General features: G+C 42.8%; 1 protein-coding gene across 1 annotated transcript in view; it reads left to right on the top strand.

The window, feature by feature from the left end:
- NCAM1 (neural cell adhesion molecule 1) overlaps positions 1-23,055 on the top strand; it is a 147,160-nt gene that overhangs the window by 67,021 nt on the left and 57,084 nt on the right. The window contains exons 2-5 of the mRNA XM_059829712.1: positions 19,175-19,249; positions 20,713-20,931; positions 21,689-21,832; positions 22,697-22,834. Coding sequence (XP_059685695.1) covers positions 19,175-19,249; positions 20,713-20,931; positions 21,689-21,832; positions 22,697-22,834 — 576 coding nt within the window. The remainder of the gene's footprint in view (positions 1-19,174; positions 19,250-20,712; positions 20,932-21,688; positions 21,833-22,696; positions 22,835-23,055) is intronic.

The raw sequence follows: 23,055 nt of genomic DNA, 5'->3' as shown, positions 1-23,055 counted from the left end.
CTAGAGAGCTTTGCTTCTGCCTGTGATTTGACCTCTTTGGAAACAGAGAGAAGAGAGAGAAACTACATTCCATGTTTTCTTGCTTCTTCATTTTAACTGAAGTACAAGAAAAAGGTTTGTTTTCCCCCGAGACATTCCAGTGCTAACCCATGATAGGTCAGGCAAAGGGTGAAATTACTATACAGTATGGGAGCAGCAGTCCACTCATCGAATAAATGAGCTAGACCTAGAATACAGCTTCCTTGAGTGAATCTGGTAACTGCAGTGATGAGAATGTTGTACTGAAGTTAATAATTTCTATGAAGTACATACTTAATTTCAAGCTTTTCAGCTAGTCCAACTTTAACTGTTGCTAAAAACATGTCCCAAAACTAAATCACCATATAAAAAACGTTGGGAAAGAATTATTTTCAAGACTTTAAAATCAAATCTCATCCTAACAATGCTACTGCATTCACTAAGACTAAATGATAGACTGTAGGGGAAATGGAACTTGCAGGTTATAGGGATTGCTTCATTTTAGGAATGGCACAGACATCCAGAAGCAATAGTTCTGTTCCACAAAAGAATACAATATGTGTGCACGCTGCTCAGCAGGCTGCCAAGATAAACTAGCTGCAGCAAGATTAGACTTGAATCATGAGCTTTTACAAATCCTGTTTTTCTCATCTTCTCTGGGTTCTTAATATACCCACCATGCAATGTCACTCACCCGCATTTCTTTTTCGGCAGAAGATTGTAACTTCCTTAGTTTTTAATTAAAATTGTCCGTACTCTGATTTAACGGCTCCATAAAGCATCTTGGCTTACTCTGCCTCAGGTAAATGAAAATATTTGCTGTGGCAAATAGGGCTATTAGTTTTATGATCTATAGCAATAAAAAGCTTTTATCAAGAATGTCATCAGAAGAGGCGTAGAACTGTGTTCCATGTAAAACTACGATATGTCTGAGAAGCTTTACTTTGGTTTACAAGTTTCTGTAGGAAAAGGTGTTAGTGGTATCATTTTTTTGGTGTATCTTGTGGTCACTGGAAAAATTAGAAGCACTTTTGAGCAATGTTTGAAAAGAACCTGTACATACAAATGATGGGGTCACAACCTGGGCAAGAGGTCTGGGCACAATCTGAATTATTCCCTCTTCTCTGCACAGATTGCCTGGACCAACTTGGGCACGTCAATGTCACTGTGTCCAGAATCAAAATAATTTTGACTTAAATTAAGCATAGAAGAAATATTTCTGAATTCCCTGTTTGCGTTTTCGTGGTTACACAGGCTGGCTAGCTCACTGATTTCAGCTGCCGCGGCAAGCGTATCTTTCTCTGGCAGGGTGCAGTTTTAAATAACCTACAGACGTTTGCAGAATGGCAGATGGACTAGTGGACAAGGCTTTTGGCTTGGAGAGATAGCTTTGTCCCTTGTAAGGGTGTATCGTGGGCCGACACCCAGACCGGCGGGCAGGTTTTTCAATGACAAGGCTACACTATTTTATGTAATGATTTGAAGCATGTTCGCCTTAAAAGAGGACAGCATCTGGTTTTCTTAAAGCAACAAGTGAGTTAGCCTTCTCCCACACCCAGCAGCCACCATGTAATTTTGGGAATGGTGTTTTTCGACCCATAAATCCGCCTTGGGACTACTATGGGTACCATTTTATCCAGCTGAGGCCAGGATGAAGTTGATGGAAGACTGGCTGGAGCTGGCTGGGCAGGAAGGGCTGCAGCCGGAGGCACTGCACAGGATCAGAGCTGCCCCTGCTTTTTGCATGCTCTGCAAGAGCTGGCGCTGCCTCAGTCGTTGCAAAAACCTGTGGTTGAGAGCGCTGTGCTCAACTGGAAGTGGGATACTGCAGTGGTGGGTGGGGGATATGGCCTCTGCAGCGTGTGGTGCTGCCTGTTCCTGTTGACTACGGTATGGCGTGTTTAGCAACAGGGTGAAGAGCATCCTCTCACGTAGCAGCTGCAGGTCGCCCCTGGGCCACTAGCCTATGCTTTGGGGTTTCTTCAGATGGTTTGCCTCTAAATGTCGCTTTGGTCATGTCTTTCTCTTTGCATTTTGTCGTGGCACTATGGTAAGCTGCTGTTTGCTTCCTCTCTGAGTCTTTATGTTCTGAGATTCCCTAAAGGTATCAACAATCCCCTCCTCCAATTCATGGCAGAATTACTGAGCGGTTACCATGGCGACGGGGAGGAATTGGATCTGCAGACCAGCTGAGATCAATCCCAGCTGCCTGCCTCCTACTCCTGAGCAGTCAGCATATTTTTAATAAAGTGACTGTGTACAGGAGGCATGTCTTTGTCTTGTTAAGCCTTTGTTGTGTATTAAATCCTGAGGGCTTTCACCATAATCTGCTGAACTCACAAGCTTTACAAATCCTGCCCGTACTCAAAGAGCTGTGGGCATTAGACCCAGTAGATAGTTATTTTTTCCCCTGATCAGTTTTGTTTATTTCTGGAATGTAGCATGCACAGCAGAGTTTAACTGGGGAGCTGTTGCTAGAAATGAATGAAATTAAAGGTACAGTCTTTAAGAAGTAAACCTAGGGTTCTGCCTTTAAAACTCATTTTATCCATATTGGGTTTTATTTGCCAAAAGGTGATACATTTTCTTTTAGCTTCTCTTGCATGTTGTAGCGGAACGTAATCCAAAGGAAAAGCAGTGGGAACATAAAACTGAAAGTTTGTGCTGTTAGCAGCTTTGCTTCTAGACTTTAACCTTTAGCCTGCATTTCTTTCCACTAACTTCCATAAATTCCATTTGTTTCTAGGTGTCAAAGTCAGTGTCAGCAGGCAGGGCAAGCTCCTCTGAAAGCCCAGTGCTCCTATCAGTTCCTGAGCGGATGCTGAATCCCTCTCCACCTAGTTCTAGCTGCACATATTTAGGGCTGCCTTTAGATATATAAAACCTGGGTGCATAATTCAGATTCCACAGCCTTGATGCCAGAAGATAGCACAGTCTGACCTCCAGGCCTCAGAAATTCACCGTGTTCCTCTGCACTGAGGCCACAAACCAAGTCATCCCGGTGGTACTGTTTCAGTCAGGCTTTTGTCGGCTATTCTGTTACAGGGCGGATGCAGGTTTGGATCAGAGAATTCAGACAGCTGAAAATAGACTTGTGTCGGCTGTTGTTAATTGCGCTGTACTTACTTTCCGTCTTGCCTATCTCCTCCTCAAAACAGTAACTCAAATATATTTAATTTATTTTTTAAGACTATTTTTTGAGAAAGCTATGAGATAGCAAGGACAGTGTTTTGGAAAGTATTTTTGGTACTCTTTGTATAAAAAGGTTTTTCTTCTAAACAGTTGCAGCGGTCAAGTTATCTGCTTGGTTGTTCTTCCTAGGGGCATTAAGAAGTGGCCAACCTCCAGTGAAAAAGCATGAGTCGCGATTCTTACAAATGGCAATTCTGTTTGTATCGCAGTTGCAAGGCTCCAGGCTTGTTCTTTGCAGTCCTGCCTGCTGTGTTGGTATAAAGGGAAGAGTCTAGTTTTCTTTATCTCCTTTTCTCTACCTGCTTCAGCTTGCTGCAGCCACAGATGACCACAGTGACTCTTTTCTTCTAAATACAAAGTGCTCTATTAGTCTGCTTTACTGGGCTATTGTTGGAATCCTTACACCAAGGCGGAGTAGCATCCCAAGCTTTTGGGGAATTGTTTAATCGAGCTTGAAGCTGCTGAAAGCTGTTTAGACCCAGCTGATCTCAATAATTCTTTATCTGGGGGAATAAGAAGCTGGATTCTTGTCAAAGGTGTGGCAGAGGCAATGCTTGGTTCTGTGCTTGCTGTCATGAAAGCAGTGACTCAGGTTTATGGCCTGGGTCCCTTTTAAGAAGGGCTCAGGGACATTTTCCTCTGATTCAAAAAAGAAGTAGCTGATCACATAGGCGTAGCTGCGGGATGTGAAATTCTTACCCAAGGGATTATTCTTTTGCAGTTTCTTTTCGTAATGCCATTCAGGAAATGTAACCAACAAATGGTTTCATATTTGGATGACTCTGTATTTGGGTTCACTTCCCTTTGACTAATATCTGGGAAGGAAAACTCAAGAGCTTAGTTAACCTCTAACAACTGTTGGAGCTCTAGGCTGCTTCCTAATACATCTGTTCAAAGGGAGGCATATTGTTTCCTGTGTGGATCCCCAATTGTATTCTCCTAACCCACCTCAAATCTCTCTCCGTTTTATTGAAAGCAGACCTTTGTTTGCTGTGGTTCCTCTTGTGCTGTGGTGACAGTGAATGGTGTACATCTTGTGAAAGACTGCTTGCTTTGTTGTGACAGTTGCCCCAAGCATATCAGTGACAGAAAGGGAAGCTGTTGCTTTTGGTGTTTGCACTGAATCCAAGCAAGAAGAGGTAAGACTAGTAGATGCTAGCATACTGTGGCTCCTGTAAAGAAGCTGTCACGTGCCTAGCTAGCATCAGATTAGCGCGAGTTGTGGGTAGCCCAGGAATTTGAATCATCTGAATTTGACCATAGACAAATATTCTGTTACGCTCGGTCTCTTCACGTATGTAGATATATTACCTGTATACTTATGGGAACATCTTCTCCTAGCAATTTTTTTGTAAAGAATAGATGGCAGGCTTTCAAGGGCAGAAATGGTAGTGAGGTACTAATCTCAGAAGAATTTCTTTGAAAGCTATTCTGTATTTTGTTCACTGATACTTATTTAGTTGCCATTCTGATATTAGTCACAGCTTGTTCATATTATGAATTCATAGCATGCTATGTAACTGCTGTTTGTAGAGAGCCTGGACTGTCAGAGAGTTGCTACAACAGGTCTTTGTAATCTTAGGGGCTGATTGCTGGTTTGGGGAGAAAGAAATATGCTGCTACTGTCAGAAGGTTACCTGTGATAGAAGCGGCATAAGGATAGGGATTTCTACTAGTGGAGGAACTCTGTTGCCTCAAAGGCAAATACTGTTCATGTTCACCAACTGTATTCAGAGTCAAGGGTAGTGTGTATTGGGAAGAGCATTGAGAACTGGGAAGTTTAGCTATAATGGGACTTAAAAGGTAAACAAATAGATTAAATGCTCACAGCTCTTGACAGACAGATAACTGCCTATCAAGAATCTTAAATGACCCCTAGTGCTAGAGTGAGATGATCAAATGTTGAGTAGGATAGCTGCCTCCCCTTTCCCTCTCCATTGCAAGTTTTACAGCTTGTAGTAGATGCAATCCTACTATTTTTTGTTTTCTTTCTTTTATTTCTGTTTCATGTAGTTCTTTGTTTTTCTTGCTGCTTTTCAGTATTACACATGTCATTGTCTCCTATTTATCTAATCTCCTGAAAGCGCCTTTACAAAGATAGGGATGTGGCTGTATTACAGTAATTCATTCAGCCCTAGAACACCATGAAGAGGCAGATAAAGACTGCTAAGGAAACCCGAGTATGCCTTGGCAGGGAAACACAGCATCATTACATATCTATCCCAGCTGGTCTTAGAATTGGGTTTTCCTTTCCCCTAACCAGCTATATGAGTACTCCTCTCTGGTCTGGACCACACAGACTTTTGGGTTCTTCCTGTGAAATCAACAGGATGCTCTCCTCAGACTTATTCACTGAAAGAATCAATATTCTGTACCTAAAAGAGCATTTGGAGATGGTACTCAGGTAGTATGAAGGTTTGAATGTTTCTTTATGCTCCTTCCTCAGATATTGGCATCTTCTCTGCCCCCACAACCTGCCCCGGTTTCTCTTTAGGCTGGTGTTACTATGGCCTGTCATTTAAGAATATCCTGTTAACAGAAGATCTTGTGGAAGCACCACACAAATGCATAGGTCATAAATCTGCTGGCAGGAGCTAGAAAATACGTCCTTAATATGCAGACCATTGAGCAAGGTTTCAGGTGTGTATATTCTTTTGAAACACTGGAGTCAGAAAGGGTAGTGGGATAAAGGTGGCTTTATGGTATGTAAACAGGATAGCCGCAGTCGGCACTAAGTGCTAAAAAAAGTTAAATTTGTCTCCATCCTAGGAAGGTCAGAAGGGCTTTAAATTTATGTCTTGAAAGGGGGCATTTCCAGAGAGACGTAAGAGAATTAGGTATGATCGAGTGAGTAGGAGTGGGATGTCTTTGGATAGCTGTGCTGTCACTGTGGACTTTGCAGTCATTTGCAGTTGCATGCTCAGCTTGTGGTACAGAGAATGCTTGGTCTGTGCTCACTCTGAGATATCAAAAGTGATGTGAAAAATAGGTGTTTGTCAGTACAGAAGGTGTCGTGCTTCTCTGCTGAGACACACTGTGCATTGTTTCTCCTTGAGGGCATCCGATCGTGATGTGCTATATCCTTCTTCCCTAATCTCCAGCCCCACAGACATGAAGCTACTTTGCCATTGTGCTGTGAGTACTTGTGCCTCTTCCTGATCTGGCTGTAGGCATAGCTGGGGTTTCATTGTCAAGTTCAAGTTTTATTTTGCCTTTCTTTTTCCACTCATGTCTGTAGTCTTTTTCTCAGTGGCCAAAAGACTGAAAATCCTGCCACATTTCGAGTGAGCTTTTGGATGAGTGGAGGCATGTCTCTGGGCTGACCTGAGGCTTGAAGTTTTAATAAGCAGAGACATTTCAGATCAGATTAGAAATGAAATGTGCGTCAGTAAGTGTTTCAGTTTGTAATATTATTATGCTGAGAGAATGTTGAGAGTGAATATGGGGAGGGAACCTGAGATGATTCCTCTCCCCATTTGTCATCACCCTAAAGCTGAGTTATGTGATCAACAGGTGTTGATTTAAAGTTAATAGAGAAGACAGAAAATTCGTGTAGAATCTACCAGCGTTTGTTGCTGAGGTTAGTTTTCTACAGATACCCACCAAAGAGTAATTTCTAGTGTGGATTTTCCAAACCCATTGACAAATTCTTATATAACAAAGATGGCAGCTGGATAAAGTAGAGAAGCCAGACCTTTGGCTTTGAGCCCTGAGTCTTGTTGAGGAGATAGACAAGCTCTGTCAGAAGAGTGAAAAATTCTGCTGATAGTGGCTTAGCCAGGTCCTGGGTTGCAGTTGGTGTCTCCTGTCTTTGCTTGAGATGAGCTGTCCTGAAGCTTGCATCTTTTCCAAAAGCAAGTACAAAGATATGAAATTGTTCTGGCAAGAGCCTCTCCGGAAATGTGGATAGAGGGACGGACGACCTTGCATGTGCAAGTGTGTCCTGCTGTAGATTCAGAGCCCACTTCTTTCAGCTACAGAGAAGTGGTAGACTTGTCATGTCGCACATGCTGAACATTCTAACAATTCATGCTGTGAAGTCAAAAGAATTTAGGTCCTTATTTAGTTCCAAAGTTCGAATCAGAACCTTGAGGGTCAGTGGCAAAGTGGTGGAAGGCAAAAGGAGTAATGGTTTTATGGGAAAGGAAAGATGGGGGGGGGGGGGTGTGAACTCACATTTATCCTAGGGAGCCATGATGGATATAATCCCATAGTAAATTTGCATTAATGCAGATCTGTAGTTAAGTGTATTTAGTGTCCCAAGACATTCCGTTTGCATGGCCCCAGATAGATCTTCAAGAGCAGTGTGTGCATTAGCCTACCTGCTTCTAATATAGAAGGGTGACTGCAGCTCACTGCAGTTCATTCACACTCTGCTTCACTTGAGTCCTTTTGAATTTAGACCGATATAGAACCAATACCCGGCAATTAACACACTTTCCTCTGCTTAAAGTGGCATGTTATTTACTTAACAGGTAAAGCCTGCTGTGTTAGCCTCAGTCTCAGCCCAGCGGGGAGACATCCTCCCTGCCTGTTACCAAAATCATGGCTTGATTTGAGCTCATTTCTTTTGTTGAAACGCAAAACTAATTATATTTAACTACAGATGAACAGGAAGTTGCATTAGCAGAGTTTTTTCAAATCAATGGGGACTTATTCAGCATTATTTGGGGGCTGGGGAACTTTGTAACCAGATAAAAGATATGGGGGAGGGCAGAGCTATAAAAAGTGTTATTGTGTCATTATGAAGAGGCCTTTTAATGCAGTTATTATGTGATGCTAAAAAGGCCTTTATTGCTTGAAGTTGGAAGCAGAATACAAATGGGCTCACAGTGTCTATTAAATGAAGAGTGGAAAAAATAGTCTCCGTTTCCCTGAACTGCAAAGCAAAAATAACGATTAAGTAGTGATTAAAATCCGTGGCAGTGCTGGGTTTGTGAGTTTGATCATATACTAAGCAATAAAGTGTAGCAAGTAGGGAGCAATTGTTTGTGTAATTTAAGGCATAGTTCATTGTTATGATGAACCTGTTTATCCAGGTTATGATGTCAGCAAATTGTTCTGCTGATAAAGGCTGGTTGAAACAATTAGGATTGAATTCTCCCTGTTGTAAAATAAGTACAAATGAGTTTGATGTGAATAATTCAGAGCAACATTTCTTCTCAGATGATACCTGATTTCCAGATGTTATCTTCAGCTTCCCTGACTGAAGGCTGCTGGACAAACACAGCTGGACTCTTTTGTGCCTAATTTCATCATCAGGGGTCTGCCTCCCAGCCCTTTGTTAACTCAGTTTGTAGGAGAAAGCCTTAACGTTGTTTGCAAACACGTTGGGAACAAAAACCAGGGCTGGTTCCAGACTGGAGCAGACCCACAGCCTATCCAATCTGTTTTCTTGGCTCCTACAGAGAACCACCACTGGAAGAAAACATGAGAGACTGAAAAAAGCCAGGTATAATTTTGCTTCTCAACATCTATGGCAGAATAGAAATGTTGAGATTTCTTAGAGTATGTTTTGTGCCTTTAACAACTACGAGATGATTGCTCGCTCCACCTAGTGATTAACAATCGGAAGTCTTTCTGCAGGGAGTGATTGCTGACTGGCTGTAAGCAAAGGCACAGCAGCCAGACATTGAGGTTCTTATGGCCCTTTCTAAGAATAGGGCAGTATCTTGGATTCCCTTATGCTAGGCACAGTATAAATGCAAAACAAATGCTGTGGTTGCTGCCTAAAGACAAATAAAGGATGGGAAGAGGCAGATGAGTGCAGGCAGATTGACTCTCACTAGGAAGTTCTGAGGAGGAGTTGGCCTGGAGTGCTTGTACTCAGTTCTGTAGTCCAGCAGGTTCCCCTTGGTGTGTTTCTGCATATATGAGCACTAGGAGTTTCCTATCCCAATGGAAACTGGAGCAAAATAGCACTTGAGACTGTGGTTACATTTTGATCATTGTACTTTAGCCCTCAGCAAGGGGAGAATTCTCATGTGAGCGTGGGGTGGAAAAAGGCAATGGAGTTACTTCATCCATGCATGACAACTGTGACAGCTTCTAATCACTCAGACTGGAGTGCAGATGATCACTAGCCAGGCCCAGACAGGTAATTTCCGTCTCCCCTAAATGGATGAGGGGGTTGAGCTGTGTAGGAATGCCAGGGTGTCTTTTCCTGCCTGTGAACATGTGGTATCTTATAGGCAGCAGCAGAAGCAGCATCTAAATAATTTGGTTTTGGTATATTAGGCTGTAAATATGTGGCAGGTGATGCGGCATTCTGCCCTACAAGTGTGCGGCTGGCACGTGGTTATGCTGCTCCTAGGACAGGCTGGGGCTGCAGCGTGCGGCAGGGTGGCTCTGCACTGTCAGGGGACGCCAGGGAAGGAATGGGTGGGCTAGGGCTTTCTCTGGTGCAGATGACGTTTCTGTTGTGCTGCTGTAAATTGGGTGAGCTCAAGGTGTGTCCTTTTTTGGTCTGTGCCTGTTCCTTTTTCACCGTCACGTGAAAGAACAAAGTTCCTCTGCTTTTGTGCTGCACACCTATCTCCAAAAGATCTATTTTACTTCTTCCTTTCTTCAGGTGTGTGGCTTGCTTGCAACTGCGACTGAGTCTCCTGTCCTTCTCCTTAATCTGTTTAACAAAGCTGATTTTGTAAAACTGCTTTGACAGAAAAGAATACCTCACCCAGTGCAAGCAGGGAGGCGACAGTCTGGTCATACAGTTCCCCCATTCAAAAAAATCAATACATTTTAAAAATCTTGCCGCACTGAAGAGGGGAAAAAAAGGCAAGGAAAAAAAAGAAAAAAGAGAAAAGAGAGGTTTGATTCATTTGGCTGGGATATCGTGAACCCCCATCCTGGCTGTCAACGAGTATGTCCCTTGTAGTCACGATCTCATTGAAAATGCAAGTGTAACACCACCTTGCCTCTCTGACTTCAGCCGGGCCACTGGGCAGTGGTGTAGGGGAGAGTGCAAGGTCAACTCTGGAGCCCAACCCAGCAAGCAGTTAACACTTCCCTTGTGATGTGTTCCCATGTAATAGCAGTATCTCGTCAGCACAGGTGAATTTATCATGCTTGTCACTGCCGCCTCCTTGCTGTTTCCATCACCAAAGCTGCAAGCTGTCACTTCATTATAGCCATACGGGGAGCTTCTCAAAATGTCCTTACACTGACAGGACACCATATAACTGCAAGTGGAAATTACTTCTTTCCTATGCTGACATCATCTTACAAGAAAGGACGCTGATGTTTATGAAGCTGAAAGACACCATAATTATTAGGTTTTACGGTAGTGGGGAGCTACCAATACAAAACGTAGTAGCCATGATATCTACGATATCTTTTTTGAGTTACATTCTCTGGGAATTTAAAGCTCTAGTTCTGCAAGAAGTGAAATGGATAGTTGCAGCACAGTGTGTGCAAAAGCACCTGGATTATTTAGAAGCCTGACCATCCAAACTCATCAAAAGCTGGGACTATATACTAGTCAGAAGGTAAAAGGAGTTGGATTGCTAAGTGCCAAAATCGATTATATATAAAATTTCTTCAGCATGTGTTGCTGTTGGTTGCTTGTATAAATGATCTTGCAGCAGAACCCCTGTTGTATGTGTCTGGCAAATATAACTGGGAGCTTTGTTGATAACACCAGTGTATTAGTGGCTTCCTTAAATACCATGCAAAAGAGTAGCAGCTATTGAGCAGAGCACTCTGTATTAGAAATTAAAATGTGATTGTGAATGTTGACGTAATTTCTGTCAGCACTGAGACTGCAGGGAATCAATCTATGGTGCCTTCAGTTGTGAATATGAAGAAGGACCTTTGCCTATATGGGCTGTGGTGGAAAATCATGGCAGTATGGAGGAGAAAACTGTACTTAGGGATATTACCCAAAGGGAAAAGGACAAAATACCTGTTGTGTGTGCCTCAGAAGGCAGCCCTGCTTATCTAATCCTGCACACCTGCTAGTAATGGCAGACTAAAATTAACAAAACCTGCCTTTTGTTAACTGTGTACCTATGGTTATTTTTTCTTTTTTAATACAAAGCTACTAAGTACTACTTCAAGATGTATTTGAAATTACCTGCATTAATGGTCAGAGAAGGAAAATGCAAAATGATTTATCTAAATTGGCCTGAAACAATGCAATGCTGGTATCTTTTGTATTTCACTGCAGGTCACCCGCTGAGCCTAGTGATTTTTCACTGACACTGGGTTCGCTGGTAAAATAAGGCTTGGAGGAGGAACAATATTTTTCATTGTTTGAAATATTAACTGACAACCTGTTTTTACTTCACATTTATCAGGATGCTGAGAAACTCTTGAGAAGTACAAGAGAAAGAACATTTAGGAACCTATGCAGCTGTTACATTGAGAGCAAAATCATGTCTGTACTGTTAAGCAGTTGTGTATCTGCAGATAAGAGAAGACCAGAAGGTTGTACTGGCTTCTACCGTGCTGCAGAAAGACCCTGAAACATAGGGGAAGTCTAAATGTCTAATGCACAAAAACGCATGTGGACAGTGAGGTACGTAATGCAGCCAGTAATCATGGTGTCTGTTTTTCTAATGAAATGATAAAGGGCAGGCAGTGGATGTGCTTATTTTGGTCTTGTTTTGCAGAAGTTCATAGCAGCCAGTAGCAGCTGTGAAGAAGATAGGCAAGTAATTTTTCAGGTTCTGGATTTTAAGAGGGTTATTTGTGCTGCCTAAGGTGTTGAGCAGTTAGGAAAAAAAAGAAGCTTCTCTTACTTCCCCAACCTTAAAAGCTAATAATTCTTCTGGCCAGATGGTTAATACGGAGATTGCAGTGCATATTTGTCTTACCTGCCACTTCTTAGATACCTCTTTGATTTATAAGAGCTGTTTTCTAAGGATGGTGTTGCCACCGAGTAATTCTTGGTGGCCTGGAAAGCATTGCCTGTATTTGAGTGTATTTAGCAAAGTATAGGGGTTTGACCTTTCCTAGAGACAGCTAATGTAGGAAAGTAAATAGCTTGAGATGTAATGTGTACAGTACACATGGACACCGCAGTCTGTTTCAAGGAATCTTTAAATATTATATTGACATTCTTACGGCTTAGATGCAGCAGTGCTGGAGAGGACTTGAATAGTGGGTCAACAGCCTTGAATGTGTCAGATATGCTTCTCCTTCTAGTTTCATAAACAAAATCAGAGTTTGGGGCAGGTATGAATTCTCATAATCTTCACCTTATTGCCATGGTCTTTCCTATTGCCTTTGTGCCATGGAGAAGAAGCTTTTACTGTTTACCATAGCTGGGGACTAGTCATTGATTGAAAGTGACTTGTCTAGTGCCACACAGGGAGTCCAAGATAAATCTTGAAAGCCTCAGCTAGTGCCGTAACTGCAGGTTCATGCATTCTCCCAGAATAAAGCCATCCTATGTGCCTCTCTGGCTCAGTGTTGTCTATTTTGAATAGTTCATTTGCTTTTACTTTTATGATCTGTATAGTTATGTATCCTTATTCTTAGCCATATGCTTCACATCATGAAGCCAGTTACCAGATATGAGAAGTCCCTCCTGTTGTGACTAAAGAAACGTGAATCTTTTCAGCAACGTGTTTCTTGTAGGTGGGTAAACAGATACTCCTTCCTGGAGGAGCTACTTGTGTATGAAAGGTCTTTTCCAACCTAAACGATTCTATGATTCTATGAATGGAAGCCCTGTTGTACTTCAGCACTGCTGTGTCACTGCAAATTAGGGAACTCCTCAGTACGTGACTTGTGCCTTTGAATAAAGATTCAGTTTATGGAGTTGCTCTGTCCAAGCTTGCTACAACATTAGCAACTTGGAGAAAAATAATGATGATGCCTGTTGAGATACTTTGTGACCTTAATGTCCTAAATTACAAAAAAGCTGAGACAAATGCACAGATAATTCTATAAAGTCCTGCAAGAGTGCTCTTGATAGGATGGATGGGTTGCTATAGGAAATCTGCTATGCCCAGCCCTCTATGTTTAGAGGGTAATGAAAGTATTGGATACCATTTTGGAAGCTGCTGCTGCTAAAGATCCCCCATTTCTGTCAGCTTAGTAGTAGGATCTAAGTGTAGCTTTGTGTTGGTGCAGAACACAGTCTCATAGTATCAGTATGTACATCTAAAGCTGTGCCTGTGTGTTTTCAGATATGTCCAATATAGGTATGCAGAGAATATAAACTCTGGAGAGTGTCCCTCTTGGGTCAAAAGAATTAGAGGAAGTATTCCTTGCTTGGATGGAAGCTCTGTAATTCACCTTCTGTACAGGACACTAAATAAGCAGAACAGGCAAGAGTAGCAGGTACCCTCAAAAGTAGAGCACACTATAGTAATTCCAGTCTGCCATTCCAGGGCCAGCCTAGCACTGCTACTGATACTCTGCACTATTTCCCAAACCAGCTTAGTAACTATAGCACCACCTGCCAGTGACTGTCACCTTGTCGCTGTTTAATAGCAGTGTTCAACAAGACACTGACATCTTGAAAGACCAAATCAGTGCTTCTGACAGCAGCAGTTTGTTGAATGACGCTGGCCTTATGCAGTTTTTCTGGGGTAAGGTAAATCAGGTGTAAAGGGCATGGACTCATGTGTGTCAGTGCTCTCTCTCTTAGAATAAGCATTTGAGGGGAGGCCTTTTTTGTTTGTTTTTACAGCTTGTCCTTTGAGGGAAGTAAATGAATACTAGAGGAGAGATGAAAGCAGGGAGAGCATCTTAAAATAGAAATGCACAGGTTGTCCCAGCACCACGACAGTGACCCAGGACCATGGACATGTGAGCAAAGTACCACTGTGGGATGAGCTTGTAGCATGTGATCTGCCACACGGTTACCTGTGTGCACTTTCTAAATCAGTCCCGTTTCCTAATGTGCAGCAAATTGCCGAGTTCTGTTGGTTTTCTTCAAACACTGTGAACAGAATACTGTATATTGCTGAGCCCCTTGAAAAGACATGCTTGAGGGGCAGCCTGGTTGTTTTGTATGCTGCACAGAGATAACATGTTTTAAATATGATGAAAGGGTATGTAACAGTGCATATGGATTGCTAGTGGATGAACAAGGCAATAATGAAGTTACTGTGTTTAGTACGGAGGCAGCAATCACACTGCTTTTCTGCTTGTATCAGAGGTTTGTGTGATGTAACCTGCTCAAGTCAGCTCTTGAAGTCTGGTTAGCAGGAGTCTTCTCATGGATCTGTCTGTCAATGAGAAGATTTCTCAGGTTAGTATTTTCTTGTAAAAAGGATTAACTAGGCCTTAAGCTGTCAGTGATGCAAATACAATGCTATGTTGCAGCAGTCTCCTTCAAGAAAAGTCACAAGATACACAGCGTGCATCTGACTTACCTGATCCTCTCACAGGGTACTTCAGCATCTTGTTCCTGGTATTAGATTAAAGAAACTGAAGTGTAGTGTGAAGTAGATCTGTTAATACTGGCTCTCTGGTTCCTACTGCTCACAAGGTCACAGTTTCTGTGTCATGGTAATTGCTAGGTTTGAAAAGTGCATTTCCAGTGCTAGCAGTAACATCAGGAGGTTTCCTCTCTGCCTCCCTCGTGTCATGGTTGAAGGGACTGTGCTGACATACAGGGGGACTATTGGTGAAGGAATTGCTGCTCCTCTGCATAACCTTTCCAGAAATTCTATTACTTAGGCCAGTAATTAGGAGATTTAATGATAACTTTGCTGCTGGTGGAGCAGAGGGAGCACTGACTGAATGAGGTGTAACCAAGGATGTCCTTCCTTCTTTTGTTTCTAAGACTCCAAAAGGTTTTGCCTTCCTGTGTCCCAAGGGTGGTTTCTAGGTTTCATTCTCCTGAAAGCCTGCTCATTACTTAAATGCATAGAAGGAGTTGAGCCCTTAAAAAAAGTAAGGGAAAATCTTGACAGCTGGACGCTGTTGCCCTGTTGCCTGGGCTTAGATCTCTTGCCTGGCCCTTTTGGCTGTATTTACAGTAAAATGTTTCCTGGTTGTGTGATTTCCTCCTATTTTTGCATCTACTGTGGCACAGACTGCATAAAAAAGATGTAAGGTAGAGAACAGATGCTGAATTCTGAGGTGATGAAAAGTTCAATGCTTTACACAGAGCCTTTTTTCTCATTTCTAGCTGTAACAGAAAGCACCTGAGAATGGAATGAAAGTAATTAATAACCCCAGCCTTTGCCACTGCCTTCCCAGCATGCAGCAACTCTCAAAAGTGTAAAAGAGGTCCATTGGTATATTTATATAGTGTAGTGTGGCAAAAAGAAGGAGGGGGGAAGAATGTATGAATTTACTAGATCTCAGTTAGCTCAAAGGCATTTTACCAGCACCCCACTGTTTGCTAGCGGTGCTTGGCTGAGTAGAAAGTTGATAACTAGTCTAAATGCCCTTCCTTGGGCTGCTCTCGTTCTCCAAGGCAGTGCTGAGGGAGAATTCAGTCACAGCTTCATTGTGTCCCCAGTAGATAAAGAGTGCAGGGCTCAGAAGAGCATCTTGGACAGGCCAAGAGGGGCTGTAATAAGGCCCTTGCCATTACTGGAGAGATCAAGGGATACTTTAATGTCCCCTCCTTATGAAAGCCTCTTGGCTAGGCAAGGCGTACAGCCATACCTGCAAACGTTAGCCAGAACTAGAACACACAGTACTCGCAAGCTCTGGTTTCAACTGAATCTCGGCTGGGTCGTTTCTGTTTACTGCTGTATCCCAGTCTTTTGAGATAGGATACTAGCATTTATCAGTCTAGCCTGCAAAAATCTGGTGAGAGTAACACTAGAAAAGTGGCACAGACCTTGTACTATAATTATCCTTTGCGGAGCTCCACTGGCTCTGATTAATTGCTTCCAGTTTACTTATGACAAGAAATGCTGTGTCAGAATGGTTGTTGGCTAAAGAAATGCGCTCAGACACCTTATCAGAAAATCCTACTATTTACATCCTTTTTTGATGACGGCAGGCAGTGCTGCTTCATTCTGTGTATAGCTATATAAGTGATGTCCAACCCCCACAGTCCGTATGTCCGTTTCCCGAGTACTGTAAGGAATGTTGCCGTTGGCACATACACACACTGCTTCAGAAATGAAAACCTGTTTGTTTCTTAAAAACCCAGGTGTGTTTGGCAGCCAGAACTAATGCCTCTGTGGTCTGGGGGTAAAATTAGCTGCTCTGGGAGAGGGGTTTTCATGTGCTACAACATGAAAATACAGAAGGTGGCAGATGAAGCATTTTCAGTCAAGTTGCTGAGAAGTACTCTGGCTGCGTGGGGTAGAGGAATAGCTCGATTAAGGTGATTGTTTTCTGCGAGCTAACGGCTGCAGTTTCGAAATAAAACCTATTCATTTTGGCCACTTGAAATTCATACTCGACCTGGACTTGTTAGGCCACAGAGCTGCTGCAGTATTAAGCTGTAGCTGGAGGAAAGCCAGAATCCAATTACATTTTCTGCCTAATGGGTCATAATTTATGCTGTGAAGAAGGCAGTGATGTTGCTGGGGGAAACGGGCATTGGGCATGCTTGGATATGCATTGTGGAAGGCTGATTGTAAATGAACATGAAAATGGGGAGGTATGCTTTCCTTTCTCACTTCTTTAGTACCAATGTAATTCAAATCGGAAAATAAGTAGTCATACTGGACTATACACAACACAGACCAGAAACCTGGTTAGCTTTCATCTTGGCTGTCTAACTTGCTTTGCTGTGATTGTTGATTCTCCCCTTACTGTACTAAAACACGATTGTTTTAATAGACTCAGCATCTTTGACTTTTTGCTTTTGGTTTCTGGTGACCCTTCCAAAATGGTGTATTCCTTCTCCTTTGTCCGTTAAGTGCTACTCAGTTTCACTTTTGTAAATAAATGAGGGAAAAATACGGGTTTTTTCAGTAGTGGGACTCCAAATGTAGGCTCCTAAGCTGTGCTTAGGTATTGAGGTAGGAGTTTTGCCCTACTTCTTAGAGAGCTGCTCGGAGAGGTTGGTTATTCTTGAAAGCCCAATTTTTAATTAAGATATCTAAATACAGATTCAAAAACTGAACTTCAGACTTCTGTTGTCAATGTTGGCCTTTCTTTTTTACTTTCTGAGTGAAGGTGAGAAGTGTTGGAGCCTCTGAACTTTAACAAACATTTAACTGTTCACCCAGGAGCTCTAAATGTTCCTTAATAAATTGTTCTCATTTGGGTGAGACTAAGCATTCTTGGTTCTGTAAATTTAATTTCTAAACAGGAGCTATCACTCACATGCCGAAGAGGAGATCGTAAAAGACAGTTTAGTTGATAATTTGAAAATGCTGTAAAAAGGTCCCATTATTAAAAAGTGCCTGTCTCTTGCTGATGCCCCCAGCTTCTGGAGCGTTCCTATTGGAAACTACTGTCATGTCATTCTGGAGTATTTGCATCACTGCACATTGCTGCAGCTGTTGCCCAAAGACATTAATTGAGTTTGTAATATTGTCTGTGCTCAAATCTAATTCCATTGTAATGCGGAAAGATAAATGTTTTGGATAGTACTGCAAAGCAGAAATCTGGTCTGAAGGAACTGAGAGGTCTGGATTTGAGACATTTAAGATCTTTGTTCTCTTCGTAATACCTTTGCACTCATTCCATACAGCAGAGACCTTCCCAGGAAGAGCACCCCAGAATATGATTCCAAATGTAAAATTCAGATGTTGGAAAGATTTGGAGAAAAAGAACAACAACAATGACCCTATAGAAGTAGGCTATTTAGTCCTCACTGCACTGAATCTAATTAACCTTTAGCCTTTTACTATATTTGGCTCTTTGTACTTGCACTTCTGTTTGGGATTGAATTATATGAAAGTGGTATAGTTGAGAGAAATTAGATTACCCAGAAATAAAACAGGCTGAATGCAGGAGCTAGAAGGGCAACGTGTACTTCATTGAAAAGTACAAGGAAGGTGAGAGAGGAATTATTATCTAACTTGGATTATTTTTAAATGTTTCCTTTGAGGCTGTGCTGGGTTCAGTTGTAGGGAGCACAGCAGGTACAATATCTTTCACTGACTCCAGGCTCCCTCAATTCCAGACAAGCATGTAACAGATGCTTCGCTCAGGTCCACGGAACATCTGTTCCATCTCTGCTGCCAAAACACCTTCAGTGTCTTTTTAAAAAAAAAAAAAAAAAAACTCAAGAAAACAACAACTAAAAAATGCTAACATAAAAGCCAAAGCACTGATGATACTCCATGAGAAGACAGTGGAAGAGACCAAAGTATTGCTAATATTTTCACCTCTGCAGTAGGAGGGAGTTAGGTGAAACGTGTCGGTATGAACGTGGAAGCAAGTCTCAGTCAGTACTGTGAAGGCAAAAATTGCAAACTCTCACTGGTCCTTGTCAGTATATACTGGAGGAAGTTTCCTTCCTAATCCAGGTGTGCTCTGTCTGCCATAAATATCTCTGATTTGCTGGCTGTTTGGACTAGGTTTCTGAGAAGATCAGAGTAGGAGATGAAGGAAGATCAAGGACCCAGAGTATGCCAGTGACTCCCACTCTGCATTTGTGATGGTTGGCAACCGGGGCTTGTATGAATACGGTATCACAAAGCAACAAGAAGTCTCCAAAGCGAAGATAATTTGTATTTGCTGCCAGGATAGGCCTTTCAGCCAGTTCCAGTTTGAATTCAGAGGAGTCCTTACAGGCTGCTTGATGTTCTGGTGTGCACACCAAGTGCGCTCCCTAGTATTGCAGTGTGGTAGAGATTTGGACGTAAATCAGCCTTTTCTGTATCATTCCATGTGGTTTTGTAAAGGGCTGGAAGCAAGTCTGAATGTTAGCAACTTCTTTTGAGTCCTCAGGGGTCCATGGCACTGCACAATCAGATAAATACTGATAAAGAGCAACGCTCAGGAAGCCAAGAACACTCCACCCTATGCTGTTCCATTGGATGAGTAAAGGAGCCACGGGGATTGGAAAGCTGGCAAAGCTTTTTTTGCTGAAGACTATGCCTATTGTCTAACCATCTTCACACGCTCATTTCTTTTCCAGCCTCTCTACAAGTGGACATTGTTCCAAGCCAGGGGGAGATCAGTGTTGGAGAATCTAAGTTCTTCTTATGTCAAGGTGAGTGATGGCTTATGGCATAAGTTGTCTCATCTGGGTTTGCTGGGAAGGTCAATCAATGTATTAACTCCGGGATAAAAGCTCCAGTACCAAATCTAGCTGCAAGATCCTCTTGCTCTTTCTTTCTCATATGCCCTTATGGTTTATAAGACTGAGTAGCAAAGGCAACACATGCTGTTTACTGGAAACAGTAAATGCATTCTCCCTTGAGATCCAGCGACAGAAAGCAACTCCAGCAAACGGATTTTAAAATGAAAAAACTGGTACTGAAGTATTGTCTCTAAGCTTGAGCAATAGCCACAACAATGGCACCTTGCATCATTCCACAGCTCTTTGATGTTTTGAATTTAGAATTTCACTTGTTGTTTTTCCAAATTATTTCTCTAATCAACTGCTAACAGCAGTAATGAGTGCTAGGTGACTTGAGAGTTGTTACCTCTGCAACTAAGGATTTTAATGCTGCTGAAAACCTGCATTTCCTGTGACACAATTTACTGTTTGTTCAGGCCACCAACTGCCCCAGGCTGTTCTCCTGCACAATGTGGTGCAGTGCTGACACAATCTGTGTGCCCCAAAGCGGGTCCTACAATTTTATGGCATTTTCCGAATTAGCATCCACATGTCCCCTTCAGAGGTTCTCCTGAAAGCATCTGGCCTGGTTTCTAATGGGAGGAAATAGTATGTGGGAGCGCTGACATGATAGCATCCTGAAGCTATAGTGAGCTTTGGGAGCAAAATGCCATCAGAGGACCACACTTCCCCAGGACCATACTGACTGGGACAAGCAATGAGGTCATCTGATCCAGGAGTGCTTATACTGCAGAGCAATTTGTTAATGCCAGTGCTTTAAAAAGGAAAGTATACTCTAAGCAAGTGCTGTTGTGATGATATTTGCGTTCAGAAAACTGTGGGATCAATTAAAGCCTCTCCAATAATAGGAGTTTGTCCCAAATAACAAAGCCACACTGAGGAATGCAGAGATGTGAGCTGCAAGAAAGAGACAGCCTGGAACCACTTAATAACAGTTCTGATTTGTACTGGATGCAGCAGGAGGCTTAAGCTGATCCATGCCAGAACTGCTGGGACAGCAATGTCGCCATTTTGGTAGGCAAAATAGCCCACTCTGCAAATACGGGTATTTATTGAAAACATGATGGAGCTGAAGCAGGAAGAGATTTTTATTTCTCAGGCTGATCTGCGTAGTGGAGGGACGGGGACATGGGATCCCAGAATACATAGATGGCCATTCTGGGCTAAAATGAGTGTATTCTTTTATGTAAGAAAACCAACCTAATACCATTTTTGCAGGACAGCAGCTTCACAGTGCTGTGAGAGAGATTTTTCTTTGCTTGTTTCTTGGGTACCAGAGGGTCAGTCTTCCGCATAGTGCTACTGGTTGTATTTATTCCCTCTGTGCAGATTTGTTGGGAACTCATTTCAATTTGCTCTGTTTTTGTCCCTAGTGGCAGGGGAGGCCAAATACAAAGACATTTCCTGGTTTTCCCCTAATGGTGAGAAGCTGACGCCGAACCAACAGCGCATCTCAGTGGTGCGAAATGATGACTTCTCCTCCACCCTCACCATCTACAACGCCAACATTGATGATGCTGGCATCTATAAATGTGTTGTCAGTAGCGTGGAGGAGGGAGACTCCGAGGCCACCGTCAATGTGAAAATTTTCCGTAAGAGAGCGACTCCGAGGCTATTTTCTGGTCTACCTTGCACATGTATGAGGCAAGATTAGGGAGGCAACCATTTTACCTTCCTAGAAAAGGCTATTTTTAAGGGGGAAGAAGGAGGGTGAAAAGAAAGGGGATGTTAAGAAGATGCAGCCGCCTTCTCCTTTCTTGGTTTTGAGGGGAAAGTGAGAACTAGGACCTTGGTCTGTCAGGGCATTACCAGCATGTCTACTGCTTAAATTCGTTTGAAAGACAAGGGGGCGAGGGGTAGAAGGAGAAGATTCTAGTGCATCATAAATGTCTGGGAGGAGTAAGCAGAGAGAGCAGCTTTTGTGGATGACAGACATGCTATGAGATAAGACTAGTCTTCAGTAAAGAGGATCACACATTCAGAAGGGTTATAATAAGTCATCAGCATGTTGTCCAGCAGAGCCATGTTATCAGCTCCTCCCCTTCCTGGTGGGAAGCTGAGCAGTTCCAAGTTCACATTTTCTCTTTGCAGTGTGGAGAAATCGCTGAGCAAGGTAGAGTATCGATTTGGCGTCATGATGTGCTTGGGAGGCAGGGCTGGCAAACGGGGCTCCTGTGTTGCAATGCAGTGCATTGAGTCAGGCACACCTTTATCCTCCCCTCTGGAACATGAGGATTTCCAGAGAACGTGTCCTCTGGGGTTTCTTTGCTTTCCTCAGGCTTGAGTCAGGAGGACAGCTTGAGGTCTGCTGAGAAAGCTGCAGTGACTTTCTGCTTCCATTGTTTTCAGAAAAGCTGATGTTCAAGAATGCTCCCACTCCTCAGGAATTCAAGGAAGGGGATGATGCTGTGATTGTGTGTGATGTGGTCAGCTCGCTGCCTCCTACCATCATCTGGAAGCACAAAGGCAGGGATGTTATCCTAAAAAAAGATGGTAAGGCACAAGAGGTGTCATGGTGTTTGTCCATTCAGGGGTCAAATGTCTGTCTCCCATCAGGGCTCAAATCAGGCTCATATAAGGGGTTCAGGAGAACAAAATGGTGGTTGTTGCAAGGGAGGAGAGAAGCAATTTGTACCTAACACTAGGTCTTAGGATGTGAATTTAGTTACTCAAGGTGTTGTAGTTTGGCAATGGCAGGACAATAATGTTCCCACAGAAATGCCCATCAGGCTTTGACACTGGAATAGGCCAAGGAATGCCAGAAAAAAATTTCAAATAAAAGAAGTGCCATCAGACAGCTGCATGCTGTGACACTCTCCCGTCTTCCTAAGGAAAAGGGGCTAAAACCTCCTTGCAAGAACCTTTCCCTTTCTTTCAAAATGTTACAGACTGTCATGCCCAAAGGGTCATTTTACTGGCAGAGGGGACTCCAGAGCCCTGACTCCAGCTGAGTGTTTGTACCTCAGCTGTGTTTCCCACATCTGCTTGTTGCAGGCACAAGAGAACTGTAGTAAGACTTGAACTCTGCCACCCTTGGGCAAGAGGGGCAAGTTTCAAATTGCTTGTTGTCTGATACTAATTAAATGTGTTTGTGTGTGTGTATATTTATCTGTTTATCTCTCTGTGTATACTTACGTATAAAGCACCAGAGCCGTTTGCCTGCTACCCACATCTGGTTTCTTTCTTGGCAATGTCAGATCCAGTTACAGCAGCATCTCCATTAAATGATGGGAAGGGAAATTTTATTACACTAAGCCTTGTTTCAACCCAGAAAGGGCAAGGAGAGGAGGAGAACCTGTTACCTTCAGTAAGCTTTCCTGAGGATCCTTGGATGAACCTTCCTTTTGTCTTTTCTAGTTCGATTTATAGTCCTGTCCAACAACTACCTACAGATCCGGGGAATCAAGAAAACAGATGAAGGGACATACCGCTGTGAGGGCCGGATCTTGGCTCGTGGGGAGATCAACTTCAAAGATATTCAGGTCATCGTAAATGGTGAGCAGCTTAGAGTAAGGCTGGTATGGGGGCAGGGTACGTAGCACCTGCACTCCAGGCTGCTGATGGAATTATTACTTTAGATTCACACTCACGATTTACCATCAGCTTACTAATCTTTCTCTGCTGTGTCAAATCAAAATGTCCATGAAATTGACTGACTGTTTACCAGATGTTTACAGGAAATGATCATGTCAAGAGAAACCTTAAGTGTCTCATGA

Source organism: Gavia stellata, chromosome 26 (assembly GCF_030936135.1).
Source record: "Gavia stellata isolate bGavSte3 chromosome 26, bGavSte3.hap2, whole genome shotgun sequence".
NCBI classification, from domain to species: Eukaryota; Metazoa; Chordata; class Aves; order Gaviiformes; family Gaviidae; genus Gavia; species Gavia stellata.
This window is presented reverse-complemented; position numbering and strand designations above follow the sequence as displayed.